The sequence below is a fragment of the Misgurnus anguillicaudatus genome, chromosome 16, assembly GCF_027580225.2.
Source record: "Misgurnus anguillicaudatus chromosome 16, ASM2758022v2, whole genome shotgun sequence".
In the NCBI taxonomy this organism is placed as follows: domain Eukaryota; kingdom Metazoa; phylum Chordata; class Actinopteri; order Cypriniformes; family Cobitidae; genus Misgurnus; species Misgurnus anguillicaudatus.
This window is the reverse complement of record NC_073352.2, coordinates 3466695-3482278: the sequence shown is the minus strand read 5'-3', so window position 1 is coordinate 3482278 and position 15584 is coordinate 3466695. Positions and strand designations below refer to the sequence as shown.

Sequence of the window (15584 nt, the reverse complement as noted above, 5' to 3'; positions counted from 1 at the left end):
GAGGATCCTGAAGTCATTTGATTAGGATTAGAATTAGAAATTAGGATTTAATTTCATTTAGGTTTAAGAGATCCTGTTTTCCTGCTATTGCTCAAGTGGAAGGGGAGTTTACCCTAAAAACTTGGCACTTCAGTTTAAATTGTTAAACAGTTTTTAATACTATATACACATTTCTTGTATTTTCTGGATGTGTTTTATTAAAGAGACTGAGAAACAATTATATATGATCATTATAACATTGCAAAAACAACAAATGAAGAGTTTCGTTGCAAAACGTGATAACCATTGTTTTTTTAATTGTTCAGAAATCTCGTTTTTTGGTTGTGAATTCCAATTAATTTCAATGCAACTGCAGTTGGTTTGTTTTGATTTAAACCTCCATAACTTAAAAAATACAGCTAAGTAGCACCATAAAACAAAATAATAACATGATAACATAATAATAAACATGTTTTGACAAAAATTTAAAAAAATGGATTTATCTTGTTTTGCAACGAAACTCTTCAAATCTAATTCTGGCATGGTGGCCTTTTGCACAGTACTGTATATCTTTACAAAGACGTCAAGTATTTGCGTCTTTGCCAATGAGTATAGTCTAACTAACATTTATTTACTACCACTTACCTCACGTGACTTGTGTGAAACAAGTAAGTGGTGGCAAGTAAGTGATTTCGGCAGTTACGTGCTGATTGATCTCAGATGAAATGACCTGTGATCTAGATCCTTACGACTACAGACATTTTAAATTCAAAACACACGCACGCACACACACACACGGGTATATTTCAGAGTTTTATTTAAACATTTTTATGATATTAGAACTATTTCTCCTTCAGCTCTGGAGTTCAAGCTCGCAGGCAGGATGCAGTCCGGTTATAACAAATAGGACAGCAGAGTAACTTACAAGATACATTACTCAACTGTGATATCAATTAAGTGCAATCCTAAAATATGATTTGAAACATAATCCTTTCATTATGAAGTATAAGAAATGAAAGTGAATATAAATTATCCCATGTTTAAACGCCACAGAGATATCAGATCCAGCTTTCAATTTTGAAGGACTTGCCGAGGCGAGGCTGCGTTGGGCGGGGTGTAAGCGCCTGGTGATCCTCTGGAGCTTATCTCCAAAAGTGTCCGAACACAATTTAAAAAAAGACGCAATCTTTATTAACCGACCGCATATTTTAACCTAAAGCACACACAGTTACGCCTGAACAACCCTTACAATTACATTTTGTGACCAAATAACAGTAATATTATGAGCATTTTGCTGTGGGGAAGCATAGCTTTCATAAGTCCAAATATCGACCAGATTTCTTTTAATTAGTTCAGTCAACACAATAGCCATTCTTAATGTTGACCGGAAAAGTATATGAGCCCTTAGAATCAGTCTTACTTACTCCCCTTAGTGGCGCCCCTGAAGACTAATCTAAACAGTTTATGCAACATAGCAGAGTCTAAATAAAACAAAATAATCGACCTGCCTTCCACGGACAGGATTACTCTCATCAAACACCGTTTGTGTAAGCATTACATAAATCACTTTACAGTAAACAGTATGGTCACATGATCCTTTAGTGACATAGAAACCTCATTCATTTTTCGGTCCTTTCCAGAGGCCGAGGCACTCATCAGTTTAAAGCGTCAATTATTTATCTTCAGTGACAGATACTCATGGCAAGAAGCAGTGATTAATAAGGTTTATTTTGATGCTTGATCACTGATGCTAATGTCAAGCCTGTAGTACATACACTGCTTCTGGCGCTGCTTAAAAAGATTTAATCTGGATCACATCTGATAAATTATAGAGACAACTGAATTCATCATGCTGTAGGAACTCAGAAGCACCTCAAGTGTGTTCCTGTAGCTTAATTGGTAGCGTTAGCAGCACAAAGGTTCATTCCTGGTGAACACAAATTTGACTTCTGCCAAATATGTTGGTGCAAATGAAGTCTTTTTTTACAGAATATTGATGATTGTTGTCCTTTTCCCATTGTGGCCACAGGATGTGATATCGTCGTTGCAGGACCGCCTCTCTCTGCGCTACATTGAGCATTTCGCTTTGGTGCTGGAGTCCGGTGGACTGGCCCAGAACCAGGGTCTGCATCTGCTCCAGGAAAACCAGCCACTCTCTCATGTGTGTAAAAACCAATCACTGATGACTTACCCATCTATCTGTCTGTTCCTTAGCAACCACTCTGAACACCCTAGAAACCAAATTACATTGTCCCGGCAACCATCCAGAACGCTTTAGCAACTGATTAGTAACGCAAGTAGACAGGCTGGGCAAAACTTTATCTGCATCGAAACTAAATGCTTTTTAAATGTCAAATAAAGCTTTGAGATTACCAAGAAATATCAAATTAAGAAAGTAAGATCAAATACAAAGTACTTAATAATAAAATCATGTTTAATTTATAGCTGTGAAAAGATTAAAACATGATTTTGTGTAACAATATAAAGAACTGAATTGACAATTCAGCTATCAATGTTCTTATGCTTGAACCTTCAGGTAGTTCACAGGACCTACTTCCAGGGAATGAAATGTCTTTTCAGAATCTGCTTCTTCCCGAAAGACCCTGCTGATCTGTTGAGGAGAGACCCTGCTGCATTTGAGTACCTCTACATACAGGTGGATTTAGTCATGAATATTCACTTTATTATTAACGCATGTTCACATAATCTTAGAGCGTTTTCAGACCTGACCTTTTGTTTTAGAACCTGGTGCGTTTTCTTCCTTTGGTTCGGTTCGTTTAGGCATAAGTGAACATGGCAATCGTGCTCGGATCCGCACCAAAATAACCGCTCGATTGCAAACGAACTCTGGAGTGGTTCAGTTTAAGTGTGAAAGCAAAAGTTATCTTATTGCTTTATTAACCATGAACATACCTGATGAAAAATTCTTCAACCTCCTAAGATCTGGTGTGTCCACATACGTGGACATCATATTTTTTGTTGTTTGCACCATAAAGGTCTTTACACACCGGAACGTTTAACGCCTCGTGACTAAACAAAGGGCGCCAATGTGAGTGAGCACACCCATGCGTAAAGCGGCAGGCGTAAAAGTGTAATTTTCAGAAAAACGCCTCGGGTCGTTTTTTTAGTTTGACGCGGCACGATAAAAACTGACAACCAATGAGATTGTCGCTTTTCTTCACGTGCACAAGCTGTTGAAGTTACATTAAAACATGACTTGGTGGCACAACGGTCTTGCAAGAGCACACAAGATGAACGTGTTGCTGGTCTCTTTGGTTTCTGAAAACAAAGAGCTGTATGATAAACGCAACATCGACTACAACATAATAATAATAATAATAATTGCTGTCTGTCAATCCTAATGGACAACTTTGAGCGGAATCACAGAAAAAAAACCAGATGACCAATTAAAGGAGAGTTTACTCGCACGTGACTTGTATGAATAAAGTCTGGTTCGTTTGAAAATATTGCCTTGTGAATGCCAACCGAGCCAAGATGAAATTGCAACATTGTAGTCATTTAACCCCCGGTTTCAGAACAAAGCAATCGATCTACAGGTCTGAAAACACCCTTAGTGTAAATCCTTCTGTTTTATCTAAATTCACACAGAGTCGCAATGACGTCATTAAAGAGCGGTTTGGAATGGACTGGAAGTCTGATGTGACACTCAAGTTGGCAGCCCTGCACATCTTCATCACTGTGTCAATTGCGAGACCCAATCAGAAGATTTCTCTCAAGCATGTTGAGTAAGTGCTTGAAGTCACTTGAAGGCCTTAAATTTTATCTCAACTTTTTCTTACACTTTCCCACAGCTACATTGGCACAGTGCTGTGTAGTAACTGGGTTGTGTAATCAGGTTCCAAAAATGAAGTACTTGTAATTAACTAAATTACATTACATTTTGAAATAATCCTAGTCAGACTATACAATTACTATTAAATAGTTGAAATGTGATCGCTTAGACGAGACTTATGATGAGTTCACACACACACACACACGATACATATTAGTGACACTTAGAAGCGAACACTAACAAGAGTTATTTCAGTAGTGTTTTAAAATATGAACAGTGTCATTGCTGATATGTTTATGTAATGTCAAATGCACTTTAATTAGGTTTTAGGTTTTTTGTGAAGTCAGCTGACCAGTATGTTCATCTTTAATTGTCACTATGAGACAAATACATGCCTGTCAACCCTTTGTTTTTACCGGGGGTCTGCCATACTTCACACCTATCTCCCGCCCTCATCCCGTTTTGTTATTTCTCCCTGGAAATTCCCGAAATTTGTACGTCCCTACCTCGTTATATGAGTAATTACATCAATATATTATTCCAAGGTAGTCCAGTTTCCAGATCTTGTATGAAAGGTATCCTACTCGCACAATAGACACATCATATAATTTTTAACACATTTTTGACCTCAACCTGGCAACCTACAAATCAGCTGGCTGTTGATATCTGCGCAGGTAGACAGGGGATGAAATATGAAGTTGAATCAAGCATTACTATTAAAAATTTTGCAAAGTGTGTCACACTGATGTTAGTATCATACATGGTTGGGAAAAACGTCATAACAAATAACAACAGCACAATCACACTGTGAAGGCACAGAGCAGAGACATTAAAGAAATTGTGTTGAAAAGTGATGGCAACTTCTGTGTTAATCTCATAACAACATAAACTCAAAATGCCTCCGTTGTAAGCAGTTTGGCGGTGTACAAACCGTCACACATCTCAAAATGAGTCTCTGGGAAGTTTCACAAGTAAGACTGAACAGTTGCTTCTGGTTTCGTTAGATCATTCTAACATTATTTTGATATAGAGTTAGCAACCGAAAGCAGACCATTATAAACATGTAGACAGCTTAGGGAAGAAAAGAAAACATTCAGCTGTAAAAAACAGTTATAAAAGAAAAGACATGTGAAAAGTCAATATATTTAATTACCAATGATGTCATTGCACCATAAAAGCCCTTTTAGTGGAAGAATAAACCCAGCATTTTCTTTCCATAGCTAATTGACTGTACCCATTATTTAAAAAAATGTTTGCAAATGGTTTTATTGCCATTGCCCATAATGACAATCATATATTTTATGTTCATGTTAAGAGGACTTATTTAAGTAATTTGAGTTTGGCTCTCATTAGGGGCCATTTCTTCTGATCAAGCTCAGCAGCGTCGCGTCTAGGACAACTTGGAGGTATCGTACATCCGGAAGTGCACATTAAATAGCGCAAGCTCAGTCAGATAGCGTCTACTTCAAAATGCAAAACATACGTCAGCAGCCAATGTTAATCGCTAATGATTTGAGACAAATATGATGTTATTTAATGTTAAAATATGTGAGTGGTGCGACAGGAATAAGAGCAACTTCCTGAGTCGTAGCTGGGTGCCTCGGACAGGTGCCGCCTGCGTATACTTACGGTACATTCACACGTAGTGAAAGCGTTATGGTGTATTCACATGGGGCGTAAGCGTTAATGCTTCCCATTCACTTTTAATGGGTGACGTCATGCGTTGCCGAACTGAATTGTGGATCCGTCGGTGCCGCGTCAGTGCCGTTGCTCGCAGCAGAAGTTCGCCTAATGCAAATAACCTATGCAGGTCCAGCCAATTACATTTATGGAAGACCCGGAGCATAGGTTGCGGCCACTGTGATTGGCCGATGGCCACGCTTCAGACAAGCCTTCCGTCAAGCTTTAACGCTTTCGCCCCGTGTGAATGTACCGTTAACGCTTGACGAAGGCTTGTCTGAAGCGTGGCCAACAGCCAATCACAGGCCACAACCAACGCACAAGTTTCTGCTTGAAAACTGAGAAATGTTCAACTTCCTCGGGAGCACTGACGCGGCGCCGACGGATCCACAATTCAGTTTGCCAACGCATGACGTCACCCATTAAAAGTGAATGTGAAGCGTTAACGCTTATGCACCGTGTGAATAGAAAACCATGTTATAGAAAACAATGTGTTCGATTTTTTTCATGCGGCGCGGCGCTGAGCTGCGTGCCCGGTGTGCGACCCCCTTCTGGCTAAATGGTTTTGACATTCCTGCATGAGAGTCTCATGTGTAAAATGGGATAAAGAAAAAAACTTACAGAAGACCATTGATTTTCTAGGCTGCTATGTGACATCTAGTTTTCTTTAAGAATCGGAAATATAAATGTCTTCTTGCAGAAGATATCACAATTGTGTCTATAGGTCAGAGTTTAGAAGCTGCAAACATTTTAGTGTAGTTCATGTTATTTTCACGGTTTATGCTAAAAGTTATGGAACAGGTTAAGAATGGAATGGTACTGAAAATCAAAATAGTAAAACATCAAATGTTTCATAAGCTCACAGGTCATATTACTAACTACAAATTTTGGTAACAGATTACATTTACCATGTAATCTACCCAGCACTGCATCTGATGTCTGCAATACGTAGGCTACCTAGTTTGTCTTGCAATAGTGGCAGATAGCACTCATCAAACAATCAAACAACAGAAGGTTCATTTGTTTCTACTCATCTAGGAAAGAATGGGGTTTGGAGCCATTTCTTCCTCTCACCCTGTTGCCCACTGTCAAGGAGAAGAATGTCTGCAAGAGTCTTTCACAACTGTTAAAGACGTATCAGCATCCTCCCCCAGCTGGTAACAAGGTACAACTGCTTACCAAAAGATGTCCCATTCAATATTTATTTTTCCAGAAAATGTATTCAGTCAGTGCAGTTATTTTTATTTAAAGTGTGAGGTCTATAACTGGCATCATTTGTCCCATTAGCCGGATGCAGAAGGCCATGAGAACTGTTGCTTTATATTTGCATTCTAATTTGATGTCCTAGGAGTATATTTGACACGTGTAATACAGAAGTGCAATTATTTTCTCCAAAATGACCATAATGCAGCAAATCATTGCCCTCTGCTGGTTAAAACGAAACCCTGCATGCAGATTTCATCATCCTTACATTTGTGTCTGTCTGTGCAGGTTTCTCCTCTTCAAGGAAAACTACAGTATATGCGAGTCTTGAATGACCTTCCGCCATTTGGTGGCTTCTTGTTTCACACAGTCGGCCTGGTAACGTGAATTTAATATAGCCTTGCTGTATCTTTACATTTTGATTTTGCTACTACAAAAATGGTGTTACTATCTACAATGCTATTGTTTGGGTATAAGGATGAGAAGCAGTCAGCCACCACGCTGTTGGTCGGACCGAGGCACGGTATCAGTCATGTTATTGACCTGAAGAACAACTTGACAACCGTCTTAGCAGAGTTCAGCCGCGTGGCCAAAGTCCAACTCTTCAGAGAGCATCATGGGGTAGCCCGTGTTGAGGTTGCCATTTTGGATGCAAAGGTGTGAATGCATTTACTTCCAGCCTAAATGCTATTTTTATTTCCTTATTTACAATATTTCTTTACTTCTTCTAATATATACTCATTTCTGTTTTGATAATAATTATTGTAGCCCTTGGTCTTGTTAATGGAGTGGCCAGATGCATCAAACTTTGCTTGTTTGATCTCTGGCTATTACAAGCTCTTTGTGGACCCTAAAAGGACCATCTACTCCAGGATACCTGGTCAGCCTTATATGATCAAGGCAGGTACGTTAAAAAGGCGCCTGCTTTTATGCTCAGATCTTAATTTGAGGTTTATCGTTGCAATTTCATATTTCATCTTATTTTCCCAACAGTGGGTTTTCCTTTCTCACTGTTCAGTGTAACTAAAGTAGATGTAAACCTAAACTAAATGTGAGTAAATCTTAAAGTGTCATGAAACCCCCTATTTCTTCAAAAGATGGCGATCTGCAAAACTTGACTGCACTCATGCTTAATTCACGAAACAATCCGGAAAAATTTTCCTTACAAACAGTTTCCTTGTGTGTTTATAGGCAACCGCAAACCAGCAGCATGCATCTAAAGTTTAGCTTTGGCCGTGTCGCGGAGAAATAAAAACAACACTTTTGTGTTGTTCCACTGAAGCCATTATTTTAAACAACAACAACAAGTAATGACGTGATTGATGATTTGTATGCAAAAATTCTGCGAAGCTCGTGCAAATCACAGCACAGTGATTGGATAGATGAGTACTTTCTCATGTATAATGCTGAAAAACGCAGCCATCAAACACCTAAATCATTGCCATTACGTCACGTTATGATATAGCTTCAACTTAACGTAAACTATTTAAACTGGAAAAAACGAAATGGTCCCAAAAAGCACAAAAATTACTAATTTCCACTTTGTAATATAATTTGTGACTGCTGTTATCGTTTTAAATGATGTGCAACATGTAGATATCTGCTAACATCTCAGAAAATGTGTTGTTGACCTTCATGACCCTTTAAGTTTGCAAAAATAATTCAAAATGTTTCAAACTAAACTAGGTGCAATCTTTGTGGTATCTTTGGATAATTTGTTTTCTTGTTTTTGTCAAAAACAGAATAACTAATTAAATGTTCTTTAGTGAGTGCGTTTACGTGCACAGTCTTACGTCGATTATGTTTTTAATAAACTGATAACATGTGGGGTCATGTAAACGCGTAAAATGCTTTTCTTTAATCGGGGAAAGCCCATAAACAGCGTCAGCAAAAAACGATCGGCACAGGTAGTTTTTTGCTCATTACCCCGATTTCGCGTGGCATGTAAACACCTTAACCAGCTTTCTCAAGGTTTTGTCCATGTGCACATGTCTTCGCGTATGAAAGATAAACGTTTTTGATAGTTATCTGCTTAATATGTGCATGTAAACGTACTCAATCACATTTCTGTTGTAAAAATATATGAATGTATTTTTAGCTCTGTCTTCACTTTAGAAACAAATAAGGCAACATGATCTCACAAAGTTCTGCGGTATAGTCACGAATATTTTTTGCCTCATTTTTTCATGGCATTGTCACAGATTGGTTACTCAACTGCTTTTTCCTATTGTTAAACCATTGTTTTTTGTTTAGGGTTATGTAAATCTAACCCAAAACCGAAGCGACAATGGTAACAAAATAGGAAAAAGTTGAGTAACCAATCCTTGACAATGCCACGGAACAATGAGAAAATATTCTGTGACTATACCGCTGAAATTTTTGAGATCAGGTTGAATAAGACGACATATCTTATTGAAGTATATAACCAAAGTTTATTAATTTTTTAGTTGACATATCAGGATCACCCACTTAACATAAAATATTTATAATTAAAAATGTAAAAATATAATTTGGTTGTGCACTTCTATCATATTCATGAATGAAAAACACAGATCTAGATTTTAAAGCTGTCCTTTTATGTTTTGGAAAACAAGAAAACAAATTATCAAAAGAAACCTCATAAATACTTGTCATGTACAGTACTCAACCATGACGGACATTTCTAGTGATGAGAAATAAGACAAATGTATATATATTGAATTGTGGTGATTAATTACCAAAATCCATGTCATGATGTTTTATCAGACTATCAAACAAAGTATTTTTGTTGAATTTATATAAAGATTTGCCATGGCAATCATTCATATGCTGCTTGACCTCTCCATCCTCATCTTTAGTAAGTTTATGAGATGCCATTCTCTAACTAAAATGCTTTCTGGGGTACGTTCATTACTCTGCCAGCTGAGAACATTTATATCATATTTCTAAGTCATGTCTTGGATGTTCGCACCATCTCCTGTGGTCTACCAAAGAGAAAGATCACAACATGCCATGACATCCCACAAGGCTTCTTTCTGCATCCATCTCTGAGATCTCTATTCAGCAGATTCACCTTTTGTCATCTGGACTCATTCCCATCAATCATGTGTCTTCTACTAGTTCAGCCACTCAGTAAGTTCTGTCATTTAGATTCCAGAAGTTCCCACGCCCGTTCCGGAGCCACTGTGTTAAGCGGGAGCCGACGAGAAGAGAGAGATGGGTCGTCCAGAGAGGCAACACACAAGATACCAACACCGCCCATATCTCAGCACCTTGGCCTGTGTCACATCCATTTAAAAGAGCAACAACAGCTGCAAGAGCTTCAGATACAGGAAGAGCAGGAGCTTGACATTAATGAGAACCTTATCTCACAGGTACAGAGTCGTTCACGCACAAAGTCTGACCCCACTATAAAGAGCAGTGAATCAGTGGCTGAACAAGACAAATCCACTGATGACAGCTCAAACTTCAGGGTCAGAGCGAAAACAATGGAGCCGTCACAACAGGCAAGGAGGTTTTTCTGTGACTCCTGCAAAGCAAAACTTCAAGCTGAAGGTTTGACGTCAGACATCGGGGAATCTGGAAAGCTTATTTTGCAGCAGTGCACAAATGCTTGTGCTTCTCGTGAGGCAGGGGCTGTTGATCTCATTGCCTTACCACTTCCTGGGAATGAGGAGGAAGAGGAGATAGATGAAGGAGTAGGAAAGTTGCAGCCTCCGCCCCCTGCCATTGCAGCACCACCCCCAGGGTTTCGTGATAACAGCTCTGATGAAGATGACCCGAATAAGGGTCGCAAAGGAATCAAAGGCGCTGCTTCTACGGCAAAGGGTCAAGAGGACGTTCCTGTAACACTGATCGACACTGTGGCCACTAGGACGGTTCAAGATCATGCTCAGGAGTTAGATGATGCATTAGTGTCCACCCTACAGGCACTGGAAGCACTCGCTGCATCAGAGGACTACCCGCACCATCACCAACAGACCCCACAGACAACAGGTGGACATAAGTACTTTTAAAAGTGCTGGTGCTTTAGAATGTAAATGAGTAAATTAAAGTCAAGCGGGGGGAAATGAGTAAAATCAGGATTGGTCATTTGAAATTTGTGTAGGGTTTCCTAAATTTAGTTTGATGGCTACATATCACACTTAAAAGTAAAACGTCTCTTGATCTGTTTTCCATTTAATTAAATTTTTAACTAACACATACAGTATCCCTGTAGTTATACTGACCTAATATGGTTTCTTATGATTCTGATTGCCTTTTGTTTCTGTTCTCTTACAGGCTTAATTGTGCTTGCTGCTATAACCCCAGAGTCCTCCCTCGACTCTGGGCATGAGACAAATTCATCAGAACTAGCTGATGTGTCTGAGATGGTTTCAGCCATGAAGCAGCATCAGAGCCAGGCTTACTTTCTTGCCCACCACATTAACAAAGAAAGACTTTTTAGTAGAAGAGACTTCCCTTTGACAATTCCTGGCTGTACAACACAAGCAATTGGGGGAGGAGCTTTTTCGATGAATCAGATCCGTGGTGGGTGTCCTCCAAAGCCAGTAATCTTAAGTAAGACTATGCCCTTAAAACTATGTCCCAGTCAAGGGACTGGAAGTGCTGTGGAGCAGGGAAAGACCCACGAAGAAGCAAAAACTAAAAATACAGCAAACACTGAACAGGAAGCTGTCAAAGAGTGCTTGTCAGAGTCTATTCCAAAAACATCTGAAGAACTTAAAGCTTCTGAACAGGGAGCCGAACAAGAAAAATTACCGCCTGCAAATGAAGAAATATTGAACTCCAATACCTCTGAAGGTGTCCATGAAAAACTGTCTGAGGTAGCAACCTCCGAAACAACCAACATAGCCTTACCTGTTCTCTTACCTGTGGATAGAACAGCATCTGCTAAGATTTGCTCAACGAATATGTGCCAAGATGCCGAGACTGCCTCAAGTGAGACCACAAAGCCTTCAAGTTCAAAGGATCTTCTCCCAGCTGCTGAATTGTTCTGCACATGTCCGGTACGGCCAGAGCCAGGCCCACAAGTGCGTCTAAAAGATCCACAGACCCAAAAGGTGGTAGTGATTCACTCATCCTCTCCTACAGACGATGAGCGTCTCCGTGCCAAAGGACTTCAGTTAGCCAGCAACAAAGAGAGCAAAGTTAAGACAACTGATGCAAGTACATCTAAGCCTAGCACCCTGCCTCCCACTAAATACTCACCAGTTATGCCTGTTAAAGTAGAACAGAAAGAGATGTCCGAAGCAAAGTCTGAGAATATTCTGAATAAAGCCTCTGTGGAGCCACAAACAATTGCTAAAAGTTTGCCTGTCCTGGCAGATCCAACACATATCTTGAGCTGTGTGGAAAAAGGTGCAACTATCCCAGGGGCAGAGTACAAGAAGCAAGCAAATAACAAATCCAAATCCCAGCGTACTCCATTTTTGAGCTTTAGGAATTTAATTTCAGCCACCTTTCCAGCACGTCTGCGTCGAGAGACAGATGAGCGTCGTGCACAGCTCCAGAAGGTAAGGCAGTATGAGCTAGAGTTTTTGGAGGAGCTGCTGAAACCTAAAACATCACAAGGAGAGTTCTTGCCACAAGGCTCTTCTCCAATCCCCTCCTTTAGCCCATGTGCCTGCCAGCTACGCACAAGTCCTGTGCAGAAAGTTCCAGGAATCTCTCGAGAACAGCGACGCAGCTGTGACTGTAAAAGGATGTGCCGGGGGATGCGACTCCCAGATACAGCAGTTGGCTCTGCAGTGGAACAGAGGGGAAGGGACAGGACCATCTCTAAAACATCCCCTGCAATTCCAAAGTCTTCACATGCTCAAGAAGAATTACGAAAACCTCAGACTTTGGAAATCAAAACTACTCGAATTCGCTCCACAAGCCTAGAGTCAAGGGAGCCCAGAGAAGCACCAATGTCAAGTTTGCCTATATGCACCACCCGTTCAGAATGCATGGATGCACCTCAGTACAAAAAGCTACAAAGGAGATACAGTATAGGGGAAATTGATAACAATGACAACACCCCCCTTTATGCTGAGGTCAAAACTACAAAAGCAAAGAGCTTAGAGAAAGAAATGGAAAGAGTTAGAGCCACTGGACTTAGACTCCCAACTCCAGTGGAGCCTGTGCATGCTAAAGATGGGGATGCAAAAAAGAAGGGCATATTTTTTATTCAGGAAGAGAAGCTTGTTCAGGAAAGCCGTGAGGGTACCGCTGAGGTTCTAGGCTTGCCAAGTGAGGATGCTGATGACAGGGAAAAATGTTGCTCCTTTTGCTTCTGTTATCGAAAATGTGAGGCCGCTGATGAGAGCAGTGAAAAAGATGAACTATCTTATTCCATCCCCTTGCAGGTCTTGCCCGGAATGCAACTAGATTCAAGGGCAATGCCAGTAGTCAGCAAAACTCTTCAGGTCCTTGATGCAGAGGACTGCAGTGGGGAAGAAGAAGAGGAGGAAGAGGAGCCGCAAACACAGAGAATTGATCTGCGGGCCCCTGGGAACCTGGAAACTAGTTTAGCAAGAGTACAGTCGTTGCAAGGCAAAACATTTTCACTACCTGATGGATTCCTAAATGCACAACTTGATGCCAATGAACTGCTCTCAATTTTAAGGCAGTGTGCCAACAGTCCCCAGGCAGAGGGTGAACCTCGCATTCCTCCCGCAAGACTGACAGAGTACAAGCAAGAACTTGCGGTCTGTTTTAAAGAGTTCAGGGCATCATGTAGACGAGTGGCAAGTGTTGAGAAAAGTCCCTCACGAATGTTAAGCGCTGTCACAGCTAGCTTCCAGGTGCTTTGCAATCTTACGCAAACATTCATTCGGCTGGTCAGAGGTGTACGCTCTGAAACTCAAAAACTGCAGCTTTTACGTAAAGTAGAAGAAGTAGCTGTCAACTACACCCTTCTTCTGCGCGCTGCTGAGGAGGCAATGGGACACTCTAGTAGCCTCCCCAATAAAAGTGCAAGTCCTCAACTTAATACCACCACTAACATGGGCTCTCTTAATCGCTCCATCAAGACACTGCCCAGCAAGTAATGACTCCATTTCACATGTAGGATCATAAGTCAGTTGCAATGTTGCAGGAATCTTTTCATTGGTTTACTTTTTATTGGCATTTCTGTTAGTTTACTGCTTGCTAAACCCCATTTTTGCATAATGCTATCTACTGTTATTTGTTTATAAAGGTTGTTCCAACATAGGTGTGCACAGAAGAACAAAAATACAACTGTTGTATATATATCCAGTATATTATGGATGATCAACAGGGCTGTTCACCCCTATGTCCTTAGAGAAAGGGTACTGTGAAACTGACTTTCTTGTATGTTTAGTTGTTCCTATATTCAAATGATAAAATAATTGTCTTGGGAAGGGCTGCTCTGGACAGGGAGTGTCTGGGTTATTTTGTGTCTGAAAAAAATGATTTATAGAATATTTATGGGAAAACAATATTATAGAGACATTATAGCTAAATAATCTAAAATATGTGCCCTAGGTTGATAAAAATATCAGAGAAATGTTCAGAGATTTTGTAAAATTGCTAGAGAGAAAAATGGTTATTTGGTAATGTGCTTTTTTTTCGCATTTTGATTGTTTGTGACATGAAATACTCCCTTTTCACAATATCACATAAACACTGTCTGGATTTATATCTCTACAAGGTTCTAAACTGACATATTTTAATTCATATTTATGAACACAAGAGCCCACTAACAAGGTAGTGGAGGGGAACACCTGCTCAGGGTAGACAATGTAGCAGAATTAAATCTACTGGAATACCAATTAAATGGAGACAGTGGTTGAGCTGAGACCAAGTGAAAACAAAGGGGGCTCCTCTTTGCTAATGCACAAAATTAATATCCTTTTTCACTCTCACATGCTCATCCTTCAGCTCCATACCTCATATAGAGTAGAATACAGTGGCACCATTTTTTTTGTATTGTAGTGAGGTAGGCTCTTGATAGCCACATCATTTAGTGCAATCTTTTGTGTATATAAAACAAAACCAATTTGTTTATACATATATATATATATATATATAAATATAGCTTATATAAGTGCACTGACAACCAACACATAACCCAATGTTTTATGAGTATTGCTTTAATATCCCATTATTTGAAATGTAATTTATTTTTTTGATTTTTCTGACTGTGATATCATCCATTGTGCACATCTAAAAAAAAAAAACATCCCCCGACACAGAATAGTTTTATATGTATTTTAATAAAACCAGCTGCTGTGATATGTCTGAAAACTTTTCTGTCTCCTCTTCCTCCATGAGACTGGAGTCTTATCATCTTAATTCTAATAGGCTCTGTTACTGGGAACTTGTATCACCTCATTGTTCTCAAGTCTTGCATGTTCTATAGTTGAATGAAGCAGACACCGTCAAGTCAGCGACTAAAAGACTGTTCAATTCTGGATATAGATTCAAATATATCATTAGGAGTACAAAAAGAAACTAGTGTTTTACTATGATATTTCCATATGAAAGTATTCTATGCTCAACTTGTAAAAAGATTGTACAGAACATGAAATATTTGTGAAGCTTCAAATCATTTTGAAAATCACTAGCATTGCAAAAAATGATCAAAATAACATTGTTTTTTAAAAAGAGGAATCACAACATGTATCTTATGATTTATAGTAGTAAGGTACCAGAGACAGATAGTATCTATATTTTAGAGTACATATAAAGCATGAAACATGTTTATTTTTATAAAGTACATTACGTTTAAAGTCAAATATTGTCATGTTGATACAACTTTGTTTTAGACATTGTCTGTCGAAGACTAGATGCTTTGCCAAACTGAGATTTGTCACTGTGCTTCATTTCATTTGTTGTGCGTGCTCATTTCGTTTCTTTCAGTTCTTGTCTGTTTATGGTCTCTCGCTGTGCTTCTGTTTTGTGTGCAAGCTCATGTTTAAAAGCAATAAAGAGTATTCAAAAA

General features: G+C 39.4%; 1 protein-coding gene across 6 annotated transcripts in view; it reads left to right on the top strand.

Moving 5' to 3' along the window:
- Positions 1-15584, top strand: part of frmpd3 (FERM and PDZ domain containing 3) — a 193763-nt gene extending 178179 nt beyond the window's left edge. For 5 of the 6 annotated variants that reach the window (XM_055178399.2, XM_055178400.2, XM_055178401.2 and 2 more), the window contains 9 exons: positions 2009-2140; positions 2516-2635; positions 3589-3725; positions 6491-6617; positions 6944-7033; positions 7133-7312; positions 7424-7559; positions 9785-10630; positions 10916-15584. In XM_055178399.2, coding sequence (XP_055034374.2) covers positions 2009-2140; positions 2516-2635; positions 3589-3725; positions 6491-6617; positions 6944-7033; positions 7133-7312; positions 7424-7559; positions 9785-10630; positions 10916-13668 — 4521 coding nt within the window. In that variant the 3' untranslated portion in view covers positions 13669-15584. The remainder of the gene's footprint in view (positions 1-2008; positions 2141-2515; positions 2636-3588; positions 3726-6490; positions 6618-6943; positions 7034-7132; positions 7313-7423; positions 7560-9784; positions 10631-10915) is intronic. The other variant, XM_055178404.2, reaches the window with a different exon arrangement.